The sequence below is a fragment of the Alosa pseudoharengus genome, unplaced genomic scaffold (assembly GCF_046254945.1).
Source record: "Alosa pseudoharengus isolate Yale_2024_CS ecotype anadromous, Long Island Sound unplaced genomic scaffold, YU_APseudo_1.1 YU_APseudo_1.1_scf_17, whole genome shotgun sequence".
Classification (NCBI taxonomy): domain Eukaryota; kingdom Metazoa; phylum Chordata; class Actinopteri; order Clupeiformes; family Clupeidae; genus Alosa; species Alosa pseudoharengus.
The window spans coordinates 29,952,958-29,975,080 of NW_027468640.1; the positions used below are offsets into that span (position 1 = coordinate 29,952,958).

The 22,123-nt window shown below is 42.5% G+C and overlaps 2 protein-coding genes across 2 annotated transcripts; one reads left to right on the forward strand and one right to left on the reverse strand.

Annotated features, from left to right (window-relative positions):
* Positions 1-752: 752 nt before the first annotated feature.
* homezb (homeobox and leucine zipper encoding b) lies at positions 753-6,665 on the reverse strand. Its single transcript, XM_076289243.1, has 2 exons — positions 5,918-6,665; positions 753-5,647 (listed from the first exon to the last, which is right to left on the reverse strand). Exons 1-2 carry the CDS (start codon positions 6,221-6,223, stop codon positions 3,755-3,757), a joined length of 2,199 nt encoding a protein of 732 aa, XP_076145358.1. The 5' UTR covers positions 6,224-6,665; the 3' UTR covers positions 753-3,754.
* Positions 6,666-8,190: 1,525 nt separating this feature from the next.
* On the forward strand, positions 8,191-10,885 carry LOC143127640 (E3 ubiquitin-protein ligase Midline-1-like). The gene has a single exon (XM_076289245.1). It carries the CDS (start codon positions 8,693-8,695, stop codon positions 10,166-10,168), a length of 1,476 nt encoding a protein of 491 aa, XP_076145360.1. The 5' UTR covers positions 8,191-8,692; the 3' UTR covers positions 10,169-10,885.
* The last annotated feature ends 11,238 nt before the right edge of the window (positions 10,886-22,123 follow it).

A 22,123-nucleotide genomic window follows, 5' to 3' on the forward strand; every position in this document is an offset into this window, starting at 1 on the left:
CCACAGGGCATCAGTCACTGGCACAGCGCCAACATGAATCACACGCCGTGCCCACCACTGTGTGTGGATGTAGACACAATAGGTGGCTTTTTTTTTTTTTTAGTCTGACGCTGTGGGTAAACTTCACAATCGGTGATGAAAAAGACTAACAGGCAGGCCCTTTTATTATTATTTCATTATATTAACACTTGCTTAAAAAAAGAGGAATGTTCTAGATGTTAGAGATACTTCTGGGTGTGTTCTTTTTCAAGGTCACCATTAAACCCACTAGTAAGCACAACACTATATTATTTTGATGTATAGCCCAACATGCTGCTTGTTGTATTTATAATCAGGTTTCTAAGCTTATGTAACTAGATTACTAGAAACTTGTTTTCTTTAATATGAATGATGACAACATTCAAAGTTTCATTTGGATGCCAAGTCATGCTAACATACAGTAAATGAAAAACATGAAGTAAAAAACTTTTTTCAACTATTGTCAACTAAGTTGTCATAATCCTCCTGGGTATTTTTGTTGATGTACATACATTATGTAAAAAAAAAAGATCTGTAGGAGTGTTGAGTCCTTGAAATTACTAATGATTACAGACAGATATGCTCTCCCTTTTGCATTTGTAATTTAATATTGTTAAATAAGGACAATACAATACTATTATTAAAACTAAATATAACAGTTAAGACACACTATAAATATATGGTGTTTATTTTGAAGACGTGGACCAAATCAACTGAGATATAAAAAGATTCACCTTGGCTTGTTCTGTTTACAGTCATGGGGGGTAATTCTGATATTACAGATGGTGCCCTTATCTTACACAACTGAAAGAGACAAACAGAAAACGGAACTCTCAGTGTGCACACAATAAGAGACTTTCCCAAAATCAGGTACCACAGAACAATGCTACATCACACAAACGAACGCAAAATGATTTGACACACGTAAAATAAGGTAATGCTGTGATTTCAAAACACCAGGCCAGACGAAGAGGATTGCCCAGTCAGAAATGGTTTAACATGACCTGTTTCAGAAGAGGGCCAGCACACAAAGAGCACACACAAAATGAATCAACTAAAAAAACAAGGGTCTCTCAGGACTGAGGAAGTTCTCGGCTGAAAATTGCTATACGTTTGGGGCGGGGAAGAGTGGAAAGAGTTATAGCTGGGAGAATATTTCTGTAAGTTCAATCAGAGATGGAGGTGCAATAAAATGTATACTCCCAAACACACTCCAGAAGGACATGGCTTAGACAGGACATCCTACGCTCTGAAATAATCGTTTGTGATTGGATGGCAATCAAAGACCAGCGTTATTAGTGTTTACGTAGTCCTGGCTTTAAAGAGTTTTCCAGAGAGAGACCCAGCAGAAAACGAAAAGGTTTCAAAACTGTATCCTTTGTTTTCTGAGAGTGAAAGGCCCGACACAAAGCAATAACAATACAAGGATCCTCTCTCAAAATATGGTTATGGTTATAGTATTTTGCAGACGCATTTGTCCAAAGTGACTTAAAATATTTTCTTTTAACCCGTTCTTTACCTGTCAATTGTTCTGGCCAGACAAATGGATCCAGAGCAAAGTTGCTTTCCCAATGTTTGGGCTTAAAACTTTTTCAGTAGGCTATTCGTAAAGCAGCTTGTAGCAGAGGTCTGGAATTTTACCTTGAGAGTTATATTCAAGTAAACAGTGACCCAGATGAACTGGAAAGTAACAGAGCTATAACAATACTGGAGTGAGGCAATAGATGACATGGGGATCCACACACAATTCATAACATTCACTTCAGACACTAAAAATAGATTATTCTCCAACCACAACCCAAAAGTGAAAAAAAAAACACAAGAAAACATGTTATGCATATTAAATTTGCTCTAAACCTAAACTCCTGCAATTTAGCCTTCTCCTTTGAACCCTGCCTTAAGCAGGTGTTTGGACTGGTTTAGCCATTTTAAATTATTTTAATGGCACTAATGCATCAACATCATTAATAATTGCCACAGACACTCAGGCATTTTAGCATGGTTGTGGCATATCTTAATAAACACCTTGCTAAGAAAGACTAATGACGGAATTAGTACATGCCACATTATAAAGAACTTCAGCAATTTACTCTAGTGTCATAAACTTAATAGGCAAAAATGGTTTTGAGATGGCTGTCTATAAAGCCAGTATTTCTGTGTAGAAACATAAAGCCATCAAAGAACTGAAGCTATCTGGAACACTCCAACCTTGGCTCATCAGCTACATGAAGCCTCTGTCTGACCACATGGTTTGAGTGTAGGATGACAAAATATGCAGGGCAGAACACTTAACTCGTAATGAAAGCATCTCATAAACAAAAGAATCTTAGGAACGAAATGTGGGTCATTCCGTATCTAATCAGACATAATTCAGGAAAATGGTTCCTGCACCGTCTCAGACCTTTCCAGATAATGTGTTTTCCAGGATATCATACTTAAATAATACCGGGGGCTTAAAAACATGAAGACAGGTTTTGAACAGAAATATTTTACAGCCCTTGGTTTTGGGACCCATTCATGACATAGACAAGGTTTGAACACAATCTCAGACGGTGCAGCAAAATCCTTATCTGATTTGTTACAGAATGACCCACTGAGGAGAATCCTTTGTTCATGGGCACTTCACCATACGGACCTTAAGGACGAATACTTGAGGGACTGAAGGTCTGCAATTCTAATCCAATACACTTTTTGTCAAATTCAGCAAATTGCTCCTCACAGCCCTTTAGCGGTCCAGGCAAAATGGTCCCGGACCAAGCAACACACTAATATAAATAATCAATGTTTCAGGAGCACAAAGGGAGAACTATCTTTTCATAGCTGATGAGTACCAATCTGAATTATCTGATGGTACCATTAAGCAAATAATTGTGCCTGACCTACAGGCTATGTATAAACGTAATCCTAAAAAATAGCAGCGGTTTCCACTTTCAGACCAAATGATGGTGAGTCAGTACGTGCCAGGGTTATTTGTGTTTCCTTAGGGATAACCCTTTGGGCCAAAGTGGGACGACCTGAGCTCCAGGTGGCTCAGGATTAGTGGGGTCCAAATCAGCCGTATCAGGTCAGTGCCGTGAAACACACTCTACCAACTAACATAACACTATAATGAAAAATGGAAATGTTTGCAAAATATTTGAGCTGAAGAAAATGTGCAATGATGGATCCATCAGGTAGGGGATGAGAACTGGCTGTTGCAGTGCATTCCATGAACACCACTTATATTTTGAACCTTGCAATAGTATAATAATTATAGTTCTCTTTAGCAAGTTCATATATTTCCATATATATATATTGGAGCATCAGCTGTGTTGTAACGGCCTTTTTGTGTTTATTTGGACACTGAATATCTTGTTTATGCCCAACAGGGCAACTCTTTATTCAATTTTGACACACACATAAATCCTTCAGCATCTGTGTAAACAGGCAACGTTACACTAAAAAAATAGCCACCACAACACACCTGAGGCTCCACCAGAAATATATGAGCTGGCTAAAGAACCTTGGTGCATAAATCGAATTGCCTCATGGACCGCACAGGCTCACACGGGCCTGATAGTGGAAATGCCACTGTCAATCAGAAACCAAAGCTCCAACAACATGGCAGTTAAAAATCTAGTCGGAAATTATAAGGTGATCCCACATGAAAAAAGAAATTTTTTGAAAAGGTCAAAAAAAAAGAAGAGTTAAGGGAAAAAAGACGACGGTGTCTTGCATTTTGGGTCAGTGTGATGCATCAGAGTCCACCACCTCCAGCGCCCCCACCCTGCCCCTGAACAGCTCCGTCCCACAGGTCATACCACCGGTCAAAGTCCCCTCCGGCCATCCCGTCCAGCGTCTGAACAGAGCTGGTGGAGCTGTTGCTAGCGTCCATCCAGTTGCCGGGGCTGGGCTGCGGAGGTCCGTCGGTGCCCAGGCCGGGCCACTGCTTGTGCCAGCGCACCTGCCAGGCGCGGCTGGCGTCCATCTCCAGGCGCGTGGCGATGTCGCGCCGCTCGTCCGGCCCGATCCAGCGCAGGCGCGCGTGCTTGAAGGAGTAGCGCGTGTCGCCGAACCAGTGGATGATCTGCGTGCGCGGCAGCCCCGTCAGCTGCTCCAGCTGGCTGTAGTCCTCGGCCGTGGGCCACTGGCAGCGCAGGAAGGCCTGACGCAGGACCTCCGTCTGCTCCGACGTCTTCTTACGCAGCCGCTGGTGCCGTTCGGGCACGGGGAGGCCCGGCACGCCCCCTGGGTAGCCGGGCAGCAGGTACGATGACAGGGTGGGCGCCGAGGAGGCGGACGAGGCTTCCGAGTGTCCATTGAGGCTGGGGACGGCCTCTACCCCAGCGGCTATTTTGGCGTGGCTCTCTTTGGTCCGGATGAAGGTTCGTAAGGCGTCTCTGTGGTCCTCCTGCTTGATGACCACCTCCACCTCGCCGCCGGGGCCAGAGGCGCCGGGTGGCTGGCCGTCACCGAGGGAGGTCCTGGGAAGAACGTCTGGGGGTGCCGCCACTCTCCATTCGTGCGCCGCCCCGGGCGCGTGACTGCTCCTCTGGGGGGTCTTGTGTTCGCCTCCGCTCCGGCGTAGCTGGTAGCGGCTGTCGGCGAACCACTTGCGGATCTCGTGGCGGCTGAGCGCGGTGACGCCCTGCAGCCTCTGCAGCTCACCCTCCGACGGCCAGTTGCTGATGACGAAGCTCCGCCGGAGCACCATCAGCTGCGCGCGCGACTTCTTGGAGCGCATGCGCAACGGTTGGCCGGTCAGCACAAACGGAGGGCTGGCCGACAGGTGACCGATGCTGGGAACCCCTGGCGGGGGAGGCTGGTGCAAGGGAGGCTGGTGCAGGGGGAAATGGTGCAACTCCCCCGCCGCGGTCCTCTGGAGGCTGCCGGCGTCCGGAGGAGGTTCCAGCTGGGTGAGAGGCGGCGCTGACCAGAGGGCCGCAGGCAAATATTCCCGTTTGCGTTCGGCGATCATGCCCTCGGTCGCTCCGAACGCGCGCATCATCTCCTCCTCCTCGCCGTCGTCGTCCTCATCGTAATAATCGTACTGGTCATCTTCGTCCACCGTCATCATCATCTCCTCCTCGCTGGGCCTCACTGCCGGCGTGACGGTCCCTGGGGAGGCCGCTTCCACTTCCTTGCTCTGCTCTGGCCCGCCGTGGAGCGTGTGCAGCTTGTGGCGCGTCTCGCGGATGTCCTCCTCGGCCCAGCTGATGCCGTAGCGCACGCGCTGCATCATGAACCAGGTCTTGACGTCGTCCACGGGGAGGGCGCACTGGCGAGCCAGGGCCCCGGTCTCCTGAGACGTGGGGTAAGGGAAGGCGTTGAAGGCCTCCACCAGGGCCCGCTGGCCATCCAGCTCATGCACAGGGTCCGACCGCTGCCACGCCAGCTTGAGCCGCTCGGCCACCTGAGGCAGGCAGACCACGTGTGGACGGTTGAGGCCGCTGGTGGCCGTGACGGGGGTGGCGGGAGAGCTGGGCAGTGGCCCCACCTGGGTCCTCTCGGGTACAAAAGGCGGAGTTGTTCTTTGGGATGATGTTGTTGCAGACCTGAGAGATGCCTGTTGTTGTTGAGCTTTGGTGACTCCATTAAGTGGGGTGGGTTCTGTAGATTCCCTGCTACTGGTATTATTATCTTCAAAACCCTGGCAACAGAGAAGACCTTTATTAGGATCATACACGTCATCAAGGAAAAGAGTCAGATGACATTAAACCCACTAGGAAACAATGCACAATGCCTGTCAGATTAATCATTATACTGGTGGAGAAGATTATGTTTCTTAACAGAAATTAAGCCCAACACACAGTTAAGTCTAACACATGCTGTGTTTTTTCCGAATGTTCACTTCCTCACTTAAATATTCCTCGACATAGTAAATAAGTGAATATTCAACAGACATGCACACAGCTCGAACCTCTCCAGTTGCATCCAGTCCTCTAGGAGTCTTCGGATTCCTCTCTCCAGACAAACACACTGACAACGGTTTCCTCTCCTCCACTTCTTCCTCTTGTCTTTGGCCATGCTCCACATTGCTTGTATACCTGCTCGGGTGAGGTTGAACTGTGGTGGGATGCGCTGAACTGAGGTGAACACTGAGACTACCAACATCACCTGCGGTGAAGCCACAGATGTGACAACGGTGCACGTCCACCACATCCTTCCACTCATCCCTCATCCTTTCCGTATCAGCGTACCTTCTCGGCTGCATGTGACCCTCCATTTCCCCCGTGTCCTCTGCACTCTCCAGTCGCCCCACGTCACTGGAGGTATTATTTAGAAGGCACGTAATTTTGACAGATTACCTTTTTCAAACAGGGAATGGACTAAGTGCATATTATGCTAGCTACAATATAAGGTTCCTTGCGACGCCATCATGCTAGACAAACACAAAGGATAGCCGGAGAAAGAAGGCAAACGCTGAAAAAGAGAGTGAGGGCAGGAACCATTTTCACAATGCCCGTTGTTTTCGTTAGAAACTTCCCTTACACAAAAGCAACTCGCAAAAAAACCCTGGTAAACCAGGTTTGGGAGGACTATGCTAGCAAACTGTAAAAACTGGCAAGCTAGCTGGTTGATGTTCAAACAGAAACGTATGACAGTGACATTTAATCACATAACCACTGCTGTTTTGGTCTGCATTTAATCCAAAGAGTAGCCTACCACGTAGTCGAAACCTGCTTAAAGGCTGTTCAACGATGTCGATGCATGCTACGTTATTATCCACTGGCTTGCTTGTTTGCTACCCACAACAAATTGGATGTTTTTAACGTCATTGTACTCTCTCAAAAGAGTCACGGAAGACTTTTCTTGAAAGCATTCGTTTCTTATTCGTCTCTTGTTCTGTGGTCTGTCACTGCCCCCAAAGACTAAAGTTTTGAACGTTTCCATACAAACACGGACAATGCTGTTAATTTGATCACTGCAAATCTGGCTACGATAAGAGTTTTGCGACGGTGTCGTAAACAAAAACTCACATGGCCCGCCCACTAAGGGAGCAACCGGCCCCGTTGATTTCATTTGCCAGTGATGATGGCTGTCTTCCACGGATGTCTACACGGCGCATTTACAAATTCTTTGCTGTCTGCAGCCTAACCTAGTTTTTCCCCCATACACTACCTAATTCATCACTTCAAACTCCAACAATATGCTGTTCAGGGTTTATGACTGTGAACGAGGAATAGCCTATAGGCCTATTATAGTTCTAAATCATTTAGTGGTGGTCACTCATTCAGAATGTTGTGGCATGACAGTAGCCTATCAGGTTGAGACTTCCTATGTGAGAGCTAGTTTAGCCTAGGCCTAATTAGATACACATCAATTGGTCAAGGGAATCCAAATAGCCTATGCACGAAGAAGTTGGCCTACGATTTTAGGAAATGGGTTTGCTTTAAAGAAATCCTCTCAATAGTTGGGGGCAGGGGTGTAGTGGTAAAATGGTAGGTAAACTATGAATTCTGTGATCACGGTGGTTCTCTACAGTGATATGCAGTCAATGAACATCTCCTGATTGGTTGTGGAAAGAAAAGACCACAGAAACTATACAGATTAGATTAACACAGTAATACTGTAGGCTACACACAAACCATGTGAAAGTCATTCTCTACATTGGAGCAGAGGGGAAAGAACAAGAGAGAATCAGATTTCAAGAAGCCCAACAACACAATAGATAGATAGATTCAACTTTATTGTCATTGTGCAGAGAACAAGTACAAAGACTTGAAGACTGTACATCTAAAATGCTAATGTTATACAAAAAGAAATAGGCCTAGGGCCTACCAGCTCTGTGAAATTAGGCAATTTAGATCAAACTTTTTAAAACTAGACTACACATCAGGTTCATTGTCAGTAACATTTCAGAAACATTTGGTTTATGAACCTGACCTAACATCCTTATGCCGTGGAATTTGAAAGAAAATGTGAAATAGGCTAATCTACTGCTTTCTTTGTAATTTCAACCATTAGCTTTTGCAAACTGCACTTATATCCTGGTTATTAACATGATATTCAGCATCTTGATTGGCATGTTATAAACGTTATGGTTTTGCAGGGATATACAGTCAGGAACATCTCCTGATGGGTTGTGGGAAGAAAAGACCACAGAAACTATATATATATATATATATATATATATATATACACACACACACACACATATAGATATATATATATATAAATAAAACTATACAGTAGCCTACAGTAGGCTAATAATGATGTGCACACTATGTGAAAGCCATCCTCACCATTACATTGGAGCAGAGGGCAAATGTAACCCAGGTGAAAAAAGCATACTTAGCAACTGTTGTGAGATAGAGATTGAATTTTCCTATTGGTTCAAAAATGCTCACCCACCCACAGGGAGAGACTAGCGTCTTGTTAGATTAGTAGACCACGTCAAGAGCAGTAACATAGGCTAGGCTACGCGCAAATTACAGCGGATGTTATGCTGCAGTATATTGCATTTTGCTACGTTAGTGGATTTCTGTGTGTTGAGAGTGAGCCTTTGATGTACAAATTCCCTCGGATGATTTGATTTGTCTAAAGTCAAATACTGAAGTCTCGGCGAGTTTAACTTTTCAGCCTAGCTGACTTATCACTGAGCAACATAGTGTCACAAGGAAGAAGACTGCATTATATCTCACCGGGAAATAAAAGGATCAAAAGGCAGCTAATAACACCCACACTGACCAGTATGTCTACTGCAGGAAAGATCAAGGAGAAACCCAAGCAGGAGTTCCAACCGGTCCTTTGCGACATGTGTGTGGACACCCAGGTGCCCGCTCTGAAGACTTGCCTCAAGTGTGAGATCTCCATGTGTGCCCAGCACCTCCAGGCCCACCTCACCACGCCGGTCCTGCTGCAGACTCACCCCCTGACCAAGCCCACAACGCCCGGGGGTCTGAGCTCTGGAGCCGTCCGCTGCCCTGAGCACGGCAAACTCCTCGAGTACTACTGCTTGGACGACCGCACCTGCGTGTGCGTGTCCTGCTCCATCGAGGACCAGCACCGACTGCACAACATGAAGAGCCTTCCCAATGCTCACAAGGTGCTGGTGGAGAAGCTGAGGGAGGAGCTGAAGGCGCTGGCCGAGCGAGAGAAACAGGGCAAGGCGCTGAAGAGCTGGGAGACGAAGCAAACAAAGGCCCTGGAGGTATCTACCGAGTATCTGGTGAAGAGGGTGTTAGCGCTGCGTGATATCGGCCTGAACAAAGTGCAAAGCTCGGTCACAGCTCGTCTTGGAGCCATCCAAACAGCCCGACAGAACATAGAAGCAGCCCTGTCAGAAGAAGATGCCCATATGTTTCTGCAGAGGTTTGCAGGGGTGCACGAGGCTGTGGAGAAAGCCCGCGCTGTAGACTTCATCCATGGATTAGAAGAGGAGGTGGAGCCTACAGAGGTCAGGTCTGACATTCTCAAGAATGGCCATCAGGTCATGGAGAAGGTGAGAAAGCTACAGAGAGACCTCCTGGTCCTGGTCAACCCAGATAACCATACCTGGGTCAGAAATAAATCTACAGATGTGAGCTTTGACCCTCAGACCATAGGGCAACATTTTTTTCTGTCTTCAGATTTTAAGATGCTGTCATGTCGCTCACCCATAGGATATTTCTCTCAAAGAGTTTACCTCCAGAATGGCACAAATGGTGATCTTTACTGGACAATTCAGTTTTCTGACAAATATGACTGGAGTGTTGGCATTGGTGATAAAAATTTTCCCAGCGAGGTCTGGCTGAATGGTCCACTTTATGGTTTGGAATGGAAAAACAATCAGTATTCAGAACTAACCAGCCAGTTAGATAAGCAAGGGCAGTTTAATCTCGTTTGCAAAGTTCTGACCCACTCACCAAAATTCAACTCTCCACAAGTTAAGGACTTTCAAGGTAAACTAGAGGTCCTGTGGGATTCCTCTACTCGATCACTATCCTTTTTCACAAGGGATGAATATGATGAGATGATTTGTCTGCACAGTGTAGACATTGACAGCAGTCTGTCACAGGAGCTATTCCCCTTTGTCACTCTGGAGAAAAGAGAGAAAGGTCAACCAAATCATTCTGGATACAGAGACAGTCATTTTGGATACGGAGGCTCACCACAATATGTAGATTTTCTGTGTGCACTTGAAGACCAGAGATTGGATCGGAGCCGCCCACAAAGAAAAGAAAAGTAAAATAAAACATTTTTAAAAGTAATGACAAACTTTTTGTTGTTGCTGGAAAAAAACTATACTCTTGCATATATCACACCTTTAAAAGGGACTATTATTCTTTTTATAACAGAAAATAATTCACAGAGAAAATCAAAACCATATGAAACCATGCCATTTATGGTTAAGATGTGGGATAAAGACCATGAAATGAATATATAAATCACAGATCTGTGTGTCCTGTTGGTGTCTGTGGTGATTTAAACTATTGGGGCTGTATTGTCTTGGTCACTGGGAGTTATACTGTTTCTTGGTGTATTTAAGTGTTTCAAATGTTTCGGAGTTCAAAGCCAGGATCTTGTGTTGAGTCTGTCTGATCTTACTTTTAATCACAATTAGTGTGTTTGGACACGGAATTGGACTGTGAACCCCACTTTTCCTGTTTCACTATCACCATTGTTATCAGCACACTTACATGGCATATTTACACTAAGCTTTTTTATACTATATGAAGATATGATTAATGGAATATGTCTTGATTTTCTTGTTGAGAACGGACCTAGATAATGAACTGATAAAATTCAAATCAACTGATCTGCAACTGTTTTTTTTTTCTGGATTGGACCAAAACATATGCAAATGATGGAAAGAAGTGTAATACAATAAAACAAAAGAAAACTGATCAAATAAAATCTTATTTGTGTGCGACTAAGAAGCACAACATCAGCATACTCTGAATACATATATTTTATTGTAAAAAACTTAACACTGTGTTATTCAAGGTCCAAGCAATCATTTTTGCATTTCTATTTTAAAGTTGGAAAATCCACATGAAAACAAGTGACAGAACTGGCTGGATGGATAGGCTACAGATGCCAAATGTCATAATTTTTCACTGTAAAGATTTAGTCTTAGATTTAGGCCTACTAAGCTAGTATCTCATAAAATATGACATGGTTATAACATGTATTTATCAACATGCAGAGAAAAAAAGAATACAACACTGTATGAAAAGATGGTGATATTTGAGGCTTGTGCCTGTCAAAGTTAAGACAAAAGCTCTGTGATGGCTTGAAGCACTGGCTGGTTGAAGTCAGTTCTAAGTAAGAGTCAAGGTATTGCCAGAAAATAAAACATCAAAAACCCTTAATAAAACAGTGTCAATGAGAGAGACAGGAGGAAATGTGATAATGGGTGTTATGAAGCAGTTTGTTATCGAGATTTAACGAGTCTTAGCTCCTTATCTAAACTCCAATTCAATCATACCTTTCTAAAACCTGTCCTCTACTCTGGTTGACTTTGACCAATGTTCAGTTACAGATGACACGGAGACCCATATCAATGTTATGGAGGACCGAGATATGGTGACCTTCAAAAGTCAAGTCATTTGCAGTAAATTGGACAGGTAGTCTGTAAGTTTTGTGATTGGAGACACACACAGGCACACAGATGGAAAGACTTGAATACACCCCACCCCTCTGTTAGAGATACAGGTACAGTAAGTGTGTCATTTCCAAGTCTTTTTAAAGAATGCTCCTGTGCATTTTCTATGAAAAAAATATTATTCATGATAAACTGCTCTGACATACTAGTACTAAGTTAGTAATGACAGGCCTGTGAAAAGGTAGCCACTCATTTTCACTACTCACCTGACCCCGCCTGCAACATTTGAAACTGACTGGTTTTCTCCTGCACACACACAAAGCAAACAAAGGCCCTGGAGGTATCTGGTGGAGACCATATGTGGATTTTGTGTACATGATGACCAGAATGAAACTGATCCACCTACAAAGCATGAAGAAAATAAGAAACCAATCCATCCACACAGAAAATAAAAGTTAAGAATAAGAAAAAACTGCTAAAAAAAGAAAAGAAAAAAAGTGATAGACTTGCATATACTGCACATTTATGAGGGATTGTTAAACTGGATTATTGTTATTTTTACAACAGAGAGTCACTCATGAATGAAAAATCGAAGCCAAACATTTATAGATAAGATGTGGGGAAAAGAGATCTGGACTAGGGCTGTCAATCGATTAAAAAAATTAATCTAATTAATTACATACTCTGTGATTAATTAATCTAAATTAATCGCATATATAATTTTTGCTGTGAAAGTATTTTAAATATTTAAATTCAAATGAATAATTGAATAATCAGCATTAATGACATTAAAGTTCAAAAACTCTTTTATTATTATTTTCACTGTTCAAATAATGGCCATAATAATCTATGATATAACCTAATATGCTGGGGAAATAAATTCAAAAGTGCTTCGGGAAGAAGTTTTTTTGTTCACATACAAGGCATTTCAGGCCACAGATATAACCTAGGGGACACAATGAAAACACTTGCAGACATTGCAAAGGACTTTATTTTCAACACTTTATTTTTATCAACACCATCTAGTCAGGGGGCCTATGTGGTTTCTGTGGGACTGAAATGTTAATTTTTGGAGAGTGGTTGGACTGTCTTTAGAGGTCATTGAACATGGAGAAAAAGTATGTCTCCATTTTTTTTTACCTGTTTTAACCCTATTTTTGTGAATTTGTATATTTCACTATAATTAACACCATACATTTAGCCTAAATCACTGGCTATGTTGAATAAAGTTCACAAAACAGTTATTTTCTTATTTTTAACAGTATGATTGTATGTCAGTATTATGATTGTATGTCAAACAATTAGAGATACGATCAATAACCAGTTTCAGTTTCACCAAATACACATACTCCATTGCTGAAAGATAGCAAAATCACAGATGAGACCTCAAACAACATTTACTTCATTTACATATACACAACATATTAGATCTCACCTCCACAATTTCCTCATCAAAATCTACAACTAGTCTACTAAACCTTATTCCTACTCACCTTCTTAAGACTGCCCTCCCCTTCCTGGATAATGTTTTGCTCTAGATTATAAATAATTCAATGCTATCAGGGCATGTACCGCAGTCGTTTAAGACATCTGTTATTAAGCCCTCCCTCAAAAAACCTAGCCTTGTATCGATACTGGTCTTCCTGGACCTCAGCGCTGCCTTTGACACTATAGACAATGGCATACTACTTAGGCTTGAAAATTTGATAGGCATCAAAGACTCAGCACTCGCTTGGTTTAGATCAGTGTTTTTCAACCACTGTGCCGGGGCACACTAGTGTGCCGTGAGAGATCATCAGGTGTGTCGCAGAAAATTACCCAAATGTCACTCACTGGTCCAGAAAAGCAACTGTTGCATCAAATAATTTATAACAACATACTCTCATTGATTGTATGATTGCACTATTTGTGGTATGCAGGCATTGTACAATGGGGGCCCCATATCCAGTATTCACAGAATCATCACATATCCAGTTCAAAACAACAATTAAATTAGATATAGTCACCTACAAATGAAACAGAGGGCGCTTGTTATATTGAGCAGGTCTTGCATAGAAGCCATAGGCCATATCTGTGTATTATTTGAAATTTTAGGCTATGGTATGTTTATTTTTTCTTCACACAGGATTAGTGTGTTAGTGTGTCGTGGGACATTTTAAGTGTCAAAAGTGTGCCGTGGCACAAAAAAGGTCGAAAAACACTGGTTTAGATCATACCTTCCTAACCGTCAACAATTTGTACAGGTCCATAACAAACCATCTACCCAGATTATGGTAAAATGTGGAGTGCCTCAAGGCTCAGTACTGAGGCCCCTGTTGTTTAGCAGATGATACATAACTACATAACATTTAAGGAACATTTCAAAGATAAGGAAGTCCTTATCCTTACCAGATGCCGAGAAATTAATGTTTTGTCATCTCAAGGATAGACTATTGCAATTGCAATGCTATTATGCTGGCTGTAATAATACCTGTCTAAAGAGCTTACAGCTTATACAAAATGCAGCTGCTCACACACAAAAAATATGAACATATTTCCCCCATCCTAGCATCTGTACACTGGCTACCTGTTAAAAGTCATTGACTTCAAAATTACTTATAGTTCTTGGTTGGTTGCCTGCATTGAAAGAGGACACCTCATGAAGACGCTCTTTTGTCTGCTTCTGACAGAAGAAGCACTTATCTATGCTGGCAGCAGCTGCTGCTGAACAAGTGTCCCTCTAGATGGACCTGATGCAGTTGCAGGTGTTGCTGCAGGTTCAGAAGATGGCCCACCGCGTCTTTTCTGAAGACACGGAGTCCTGCCTGCTTCACATGATTTCTAGTAGCTAATCTTAGCATGCTGCAGATGCTCACTGTTACAGGTGGATTTGTAGCAGTTCCTGTGCCAAACTGCTTTGTTCTGTTGTAAAATAACTGCACTGTAACAATGTAATCGTTGGCTGATCTGTGATACCCATCTCCATACTCTCTCATGGACAAAAACAAGAAATTTGGCATCTGTCTCTAGTGATGGGTCATTCACCAGGCGACACATATCTGCCACTGGATACATAGCCCAAAATCTGTTTCTTTTAGAATATGTGTGCCATCACCTGACTAACAGAAAGACACACCTCAGACACTAGACTGTGCCACCATGAACTATGAAAATGTGCTTGCTCAAATGTAGAAGGCTAGAAGGTCACTAATATCACCAACCATGAAGAACAGAGCACTATGTGCTTCAAGTTATTCGATATTCTAAATTCTATCACTGCCAGCTATCAACAGCCAACTGTCACTGGTAGTCAGGGATGGATTACTGCACGGGCCTACCAGGCCCAAACCCAGAGGCCCAAGGAGTCAGAGGGCCCAAGCCATTGCATGGAATCATTGCCTCAATATCAACACATCATATCAACACATAGGCTATGAATCTGATTGAAATAAAGTATTGGCCATCCCCAAAATGCACCAGAATACAGGAAATCACATCAAATAAATTAAAAAAATGTCCCACGCAACAATTAGTGGGGGGCCCTTAATACATCTGGGCCCAGGGGCCTGAAAGTTCATAATCCGTCCATGCTGGTAGTGTCTCTCTTTCTCTTTCTCTCTCTTACACACACACCTGTCTGTTTGTCTAGCTGATCCTTTACCCTTTCTTTTCTTCACACTTAGGCTTAGGAAGGCCTTACAGACTTCAGCTGGTACTATGTAAAAGTCTATTAAACTTGATTTAACAGAGATCTCTGCACTTTGTGCTCTGAAAAAATGTTTTATAATGTTGTATTGTTTATGTGGTCCACTTTTGCACACTACCTTGTAGAATATATTTGCTTTTTGGCACCAAACCCTATGCTATAATACCAGCAATGTGAGGTTTATGGACAGAACACCAAATTTGACCTTTTCTGAATTTGACCTTTGATTTGGGTCCTTCAAAACCTTCCAAAAAATGGAGACATGTTTTTTTTTACTGTTAAGAACCCCTAGAACAAAGATATAATACTCTCCAAAAATTAACATGCGAATCCCACAAGCCCCCAAATTAGACACATAGGCCCCCCTACTAATCAGGCCGTTTTTTAAAAGTAAATGTTCCAATCAATGATCTAGGCAGCACGTTTTCTTCTCTCTCCTTCATTTTACACTCTAATTTTTACTGACTAGAACGGCTCGGGGTCAAAGGTCATACGGAATCGATTAATCTGCACTACTTTTTTTAATCAGTTATTTTTTCTGAAATTAATTAATCGAAATTAATCAGTTATTTTGACAGCCCTAATCTGGACATTAAATGAATATACAAATCACATATATGTATATCCTGTTGGCATTTAGTGCCTTACTATTGGAGCTGTATTGTATTGGTCACTTGCTGGGAGTTAATGTTTCTTTGTGTATTATATGTCTTTCAGTTCATAAGTTCAAAGCCAGGATCTTATGATTACTTTTGAGTCTGATCATCTCATGAACTCAGGAAGGAGATACAGGGTCCCTTTCTGTAATCACAATCACTACAAACATTTATTCGTCCCCCTGATTAGCTTCATTGAGCATATTTTTGCTGAAGAGATCACAACTAAAATCAGAGTGTGAACTCCACTTTTCCTAGTTCACTTAAATAATGTCATACACTTATCATAACACACACACACACACACACACTGTCTACTCCATCATTTCAAACTCCAACTCCAACAGTATTATGTAGTTCAGGGTATATCATCATGAATGAGGAAGGCATTGCTATCACTGGTCAAGTAGCCTATAGTCCTAAATCAATTTTTTTAGTGGTCACTCATTTTGAATGTTGTGGCATGACAGTTACAGTTTTTAAGCTGTGGGTTGACTTCCAGTGTGATTTGTTTAGAGAGCTAGTCTAGCCTATACTCTATGTCAGGGGTCTCAAACACCCGGCCCGCGGGCCAAATCCGGCCCGCGTCCGGCCCAATTCCGGCCCGCGACGTATGTCAAAATAATAATGTAATCCGGCCCTTGAGACTATTTTTAATTGCGACAAACAACGATACTGATTAAAATAGACGATAGTTCCAAGTACGGTGACAAATCTCATTTGTACTCTGCTCCACTATGTGCTAGACATCCAGAGCTTCATTCAAACCCAAAATCGCTGCGCAAAGTTTTCAGGAATATGGAAGCATATGAGTAGCTTTATTCAAATGAGAATGCAATCTGCAATATGCAATTCAAAATGACATTACATTATGCAATTGACAATTCATTATGTAATTTAATATTGCAATTTGCAATAATTTCCAACAAATTGTATTTTAATTTGCAAAGTGACAATGCAATCCTAAAATCAATTTGAATAATTTTGGTTAAAAAATAGAATAAACATGGATTGAATTGCATTCCATTTTGCCATGGTACTTCAGTCTCAAAATTCAAATAGCAATTCCTTTTGCATTTCAATTTTCAATATTCAGTTTAATCATTTAACTGTCAATTCGTTTTGCAATTTAATATTTAAAGTGCAATGTAGGATTGCATTTTTAAAACATATTTGGCAAAACTGTCAATGCCAGCTTGAAAAGATTTTGGATTATTTTGGGCAAAACGTTTTGCCATCGTTTTGAGGCATTTTATTCAAATGGAAAAGAAATAGCGCCCCCCGTGATTGCATTGCACTTTGGTCACGCTCTTTGTGTTGCAAAATTCAAATGGCCATTCAATATGCCAAACGCATTGCAATCTGTCAAGTCTCTCGTCAAGGCGGGAACTAGGCTACGTCACTTCCGTGTTTACGTCTTACCCAGTTAGTGCTTGCAATGGAGAAGTTTGCAGCTGCACTAAGGTCTCTGGCTGATTATGTAGAACACCACCGTGTCAACGAGTCTGACTCAACGGACAGATTACTGAAAATGGACGACAGAGTGGGCTATCTAGCCCTACTTGTCCGATTTGATGTCAACCTGGTCCGTTCAAAGATTTCTGAGGCCTTACAGCTAATGGGCGCTAGACGGTGGGGAGACCTTCTGTGGATACCACTGGAGGGAATAGAAGGTTACCTCTCTCTCTAGGGAGATCGCGGAGCTCTTTGGAGTTCACAGGACAAGTAGGGCTAGATCGCCCACTCTGTCGTCCATTGTCGTTAGTTAGGCTAAAACTAACAGCCTTTCCTTGCCCTGCTCTCTCTCTCTCTCTATCTCTCTCTCACACACACACACACACACAACGGAGACTCCCCTCCGTGGTCTGGCTAGCCTCATAAGCAAACCGGGGGGTGCGGTCGCTCCGGGCCCACGTTTGGCCAAATCTATCTCGCTGAATTGTTGTATACGATGCTTATTTGTAGGCTACTAATTGCTGGGGGGAGGGGATGCTACTAAAGATGCCGCTGGTTGGCAAAGTTATCAGCAGCAACATAAGAGCCTTAAGAACACAGCTGGGTCTCGCGGACACTAGGCCTACTCGCGGTCACGGTTAACATTATTCATCAACTGTGACATGATATGTTTGCGCCGCCAACACCCCCCCCCCCCAAAAAAAAAAAAAATGTGCCCCCTTGAAAATCGCGAATGCCCCCTCTGTCACTGTACTCTACAGCCGGGTCTGTCGGCCAGAGACTGCAAACTCCTCCATTGCAAACGCTAACTGGGTAAGAACAGAGAATGTCTAATAAGACATTAGCCCGTAGACGGGCTCTGGTAAGAAGACGTTAACACGGAAGTGACGTAGCCTAGTTCCCGCCTTGACGAGTGACTTGACAGATTGCAATGCGTTTGGCAGATTGAATGGCCATTTGAATTTTGCAACACAAAGAGCGTGATCAAAGTGCAATGCAATCACGGGGGGCGCTATTTCTTTTCCATTTGAATAAAATGCCTCAAAACGATGGCAAAACGTTTTGCCCAAAATAATCCAAAATCTTTTCAAGCTGGCATTAACAGTTTTGCCAAATATGTTTTTAAAATGCAATCCTACATTGCACTTTAAATATTAAATTGCAAAACGAATTGACAGTTAAATGATTAAACTGAATATTGAAAATTGAAATGCAAAATGAATTGCCATTTGAATTTTGAGACTGAAGTACCATGGCAAAATGGAATGCAATTCAATCCATGTTTATTCTATTTTTTAACCAAAATTATTGGAATTGATTTTAGGATTTCATTGTCACTTTGCAGATTAAAATACAATTTGTTGGATATTATTGCAAATTGCAATATTAAATTGCATAATGAATTGTCAATTGCATAATGTAATGTCTTTTTGAATGGCATATTGCAGATTGCATTCTCATTTGAAAAAAGCTACTCATATGCTTCCATACAGGAAGGCTACACGCGAGAAACACAAAGACGTGCATTTGTAATGACGCGGAAGCGATGCAGGCCATAGTGTTGCATAAATTGAAGCAGAAATTAAGCGGAAATAGGCCTACACCAAATGTTGAAAAACGTTTACGTGTGATGAAGTCTTAGGTAGGCTATGTTATTCACCTATTCTAAATCTGAAGGAGAATATCCTTTTGGAGATTATGATCCATCGTCTATTGAATGGAGGTGCGTCTGCGTGTAGCCTATACGACGGTGTCCACTAAGCATACCATGCTTATTTCGACCCTCTGTCCAACATAGCTTGGAGGTTGCAATGGTAATCGTAATGATAGTGTCCGTAATGGACGTGATACAGACAGCAGGGCTAGTAGAAATGGGGCTCTAAACTACAAAGTCACCCGCAATATGATGCGAACTTCTGGGTACTCAGATTACCCGCGATAGGAACTGATTTGACCAGAATACTTTATTGTAGGCCTTGTGGTTTAGAAACCATATACATCTTAGGTGTTGGTATACATCTTAGGTGTTTTCCTGTTAATTTGTTATGTGGGCAATATGAAAAAAGTAAACCTGCTCAAATATGTTCATCCAGTATTTACTGAAAGGAGCATCATTTGAGGTGCTTGCCATCCAGTGGCAAATTAGATGGGTAAATGTACCCCCTTCATAAACTTTTGTTTTACTCAAAGATTTTTACATTTACAGTAGGACTTTATCTCTGACCACTTTCAAGCCATGGCCTTTTGACATTTTGATATAAAAATCCAATGGTGTTGCTTTCTTATAGTTTGCCAGGTTTAAAAACTTTATGAGAGGAAAATATTTTTATTTGGTGTGAAACACACACATACCTGTTTTTATGCTTTTCATTTGTTTTATAATTTGTATTAATATTTATTTTATCATTATTTTATTTATAAGCTAAGGTTGCTAGCACAGGTGTCTAAAACTAGATAAAAACACTTGCACTTTCTGTTTGCAGTTTTGTGTGGTATTTGAAAAAAAGAACATTGCATTTTCAGAAATAGCCGGCCCTCCAATCAGATGACGTTGGCAGAATTGGCCCCCAGCTCATTTGAGTTTGAGACCCCTGCTCTATGTGAACAAGACAAAGGGCATATATAAAAATATGCACAAGACGTTATAACATATGTTTTCTTTATATAATCCTAAATTGGGGGATATTAGGCCAATGCTAATGGATAATCAATTAATCGATCCAAAATCAGCAATGGAACAAAATTACTGGCTAAGCAAGGGTGGAGAACAAGCCCAGTGCTCTAACTGATTAACTTTAATAGCCTAATCCACTGAAGTCGGGTATTGAAGGACATTGAACAATGTGTTGGGCTCTTGATAATTAGGATAATGAAACAGGAGGAGAGAGGAACACATGTAGGACCGTGACCAGATTTAACAGCGGGAAAGATCAAGGAGGAACCCATAGACAGTAAAAGAAAGGAACCCAAGCAGGAGTTCCAACCGGTCCTTTGCGACATGTGTGTGGACACGCAGGTGCCCGCTCTGAAGACTTGCCTCAAGTGTGAGATCTCCATGTGCTCAGCACCTCCAGGCCCACCTCACCACGCCGGTCCTGCTGCAGACTCACCCCCTGACCAAGCCCACAACGCCCGGGGGCCTGAGCTCTGGAGCCGTCCGCTGCCCTGAGCATGGCAAACTCCTCGAGTACTACTGCTTGGACGACCGCACCTGCGTGTGCGTGTCCTGCTCTATCGAGGATCAACACCGACTGCACAACATGAAGAGCCTTCCCAGTGCTCACAAGATGCTGGTGGAGAAGCTGAGGGAGGAGCTGAAGGCGCTGGCCGAGCGAGATAATCTGGGCAAGGCGCTGAAGAGCTGGGAGACGAAGCAAACAAAGGCCCTGGAGGTATCTACCGAGTATCTGGTGAAGAGGGTGTCAGCGCTGCGTGATATCGGCCTGAACAAAGTGCAAAGCTCAGTCACAGCTCGTCTTGGAGCCATCCAAACAGCTCGACAGAACATAGAAGCAGCCCTGTCAGAAGAAGATGCCCATATGTTTCTGCAGAGGTTTGCAGGGGTGCACGAGGCTGTGGAGAAAGCCCGCGCTGTAGACTTCATCCATGGATTAGAAGAGGAGGCGGAGAGAGCTGCAGAGAGACCTCCCAGATAACCATTACTGGGGCAGAAATGAACTTACAGATGTGACCTTTGACCCTCAGACCATAGGGCAATATTTTGTTCTGTCTTCAGATTGTAAGGCACTGTCATCTAACTCACCAGAATGTGTCTCTCAAAGGGTTTTCCTTCAGAATAGCACAAATGATAATCTTTCCTGGACAATTCAGTTTTTTGAGAAATATGATTGGAGTGTTGGCATTGGTGCAAAACATCTTCCCAGCGAAGCATCCAGTGGGGATCGCCTGTATGGTCCCCTTTATGGGCTGGAATGGAAAAACAAACAGTTTTCAGAACTTTACACAGACACCAGCACAAACCCACAAGTTTCAGCACCAAAACAGTTTCAACTCATTTGCAAAGTTCTGACCTACTCGCTGGAATTCAGCTCTCCACAAGTTATGGATTTTCAAGGTAAACTAGAGGTCCTGTGGGATTCCTCTGCTCGATCTCTATCCTTTTTCACAAGGGGTGAATATGATGAGATGATTGATCTGCACAGTGTAAACATCGAACACAGTTTGTCACAGGAGCTATTCCCCTTTGTCACTGTGAAGAAAAGAGAGAAGGATCCACCTCCTCCAACTTGTCATTCTGTTCGATCCCAATTCTCGTTCAACAGCCGCTCAAATTGTGTCAGTTCATATGTGAATTTTGTGTGTGCACTTGATGACCAGATTAGATATGATCCACCCACAAAGAAAAGAAAAGTAGAGTAAAATATCTTTTAAATGACAAAAAAAATGTTTTTGTTGCTGAAAAATATTAACAATAAAGGTCCATATTACACCTTTAAGAGGGCTTGTCAAACTTTTTACAACAGAATCATTCCCAGAGAAAATCAAAAGCATATGAAACCAGGATCCTGTCTTGAGTAGGCCTGACTTACCCACTTAACTTTTAACCCTCCTATTATGTTCGTTTTATGTTTACTAGTTTTGTGTTTCCGGTCAAAAATGACCGCTGCATTATAACTTGTTATAAATCCATAGTAACACACACATTATCATGTAATGTTGTGATAGACCTTTGTGACTTGTGTTCTATTAGATATAACTATTTTTTTACTTCCATTTGCTATTTATGGCCTTCAGGCCTCACTGACCTGAGCTCATGCAAGTCAGAAAGGGGAAGATTCT

What these genes read in the sequence shown, in the direction of transcription:
- homezb (XM_076289243.1), bottom strand. Translation starts at nt 6,223, where the DNA reads ATGGAGGGTCACATGCAGCCGAGAAGGTACGCTGATACGGAAAGGATG. An exon ending in GACTGGATGCAACTGGAGAG is followed by an intron (nt 5,648 to 5,917) that starts GTTCGAGCTGTG and finishes CTCTGTTGCCAG; the next exon opens with GGTTTTGAAGATAATAATAC.
- LOC143127640 (XM_076289245.1), top strand. Translation starts at nt 8,693, where the DNA reads ATGTCTACTGCAGGAAAGATCAAGGAGAAACCCAAGCAGGAGTTCCAA.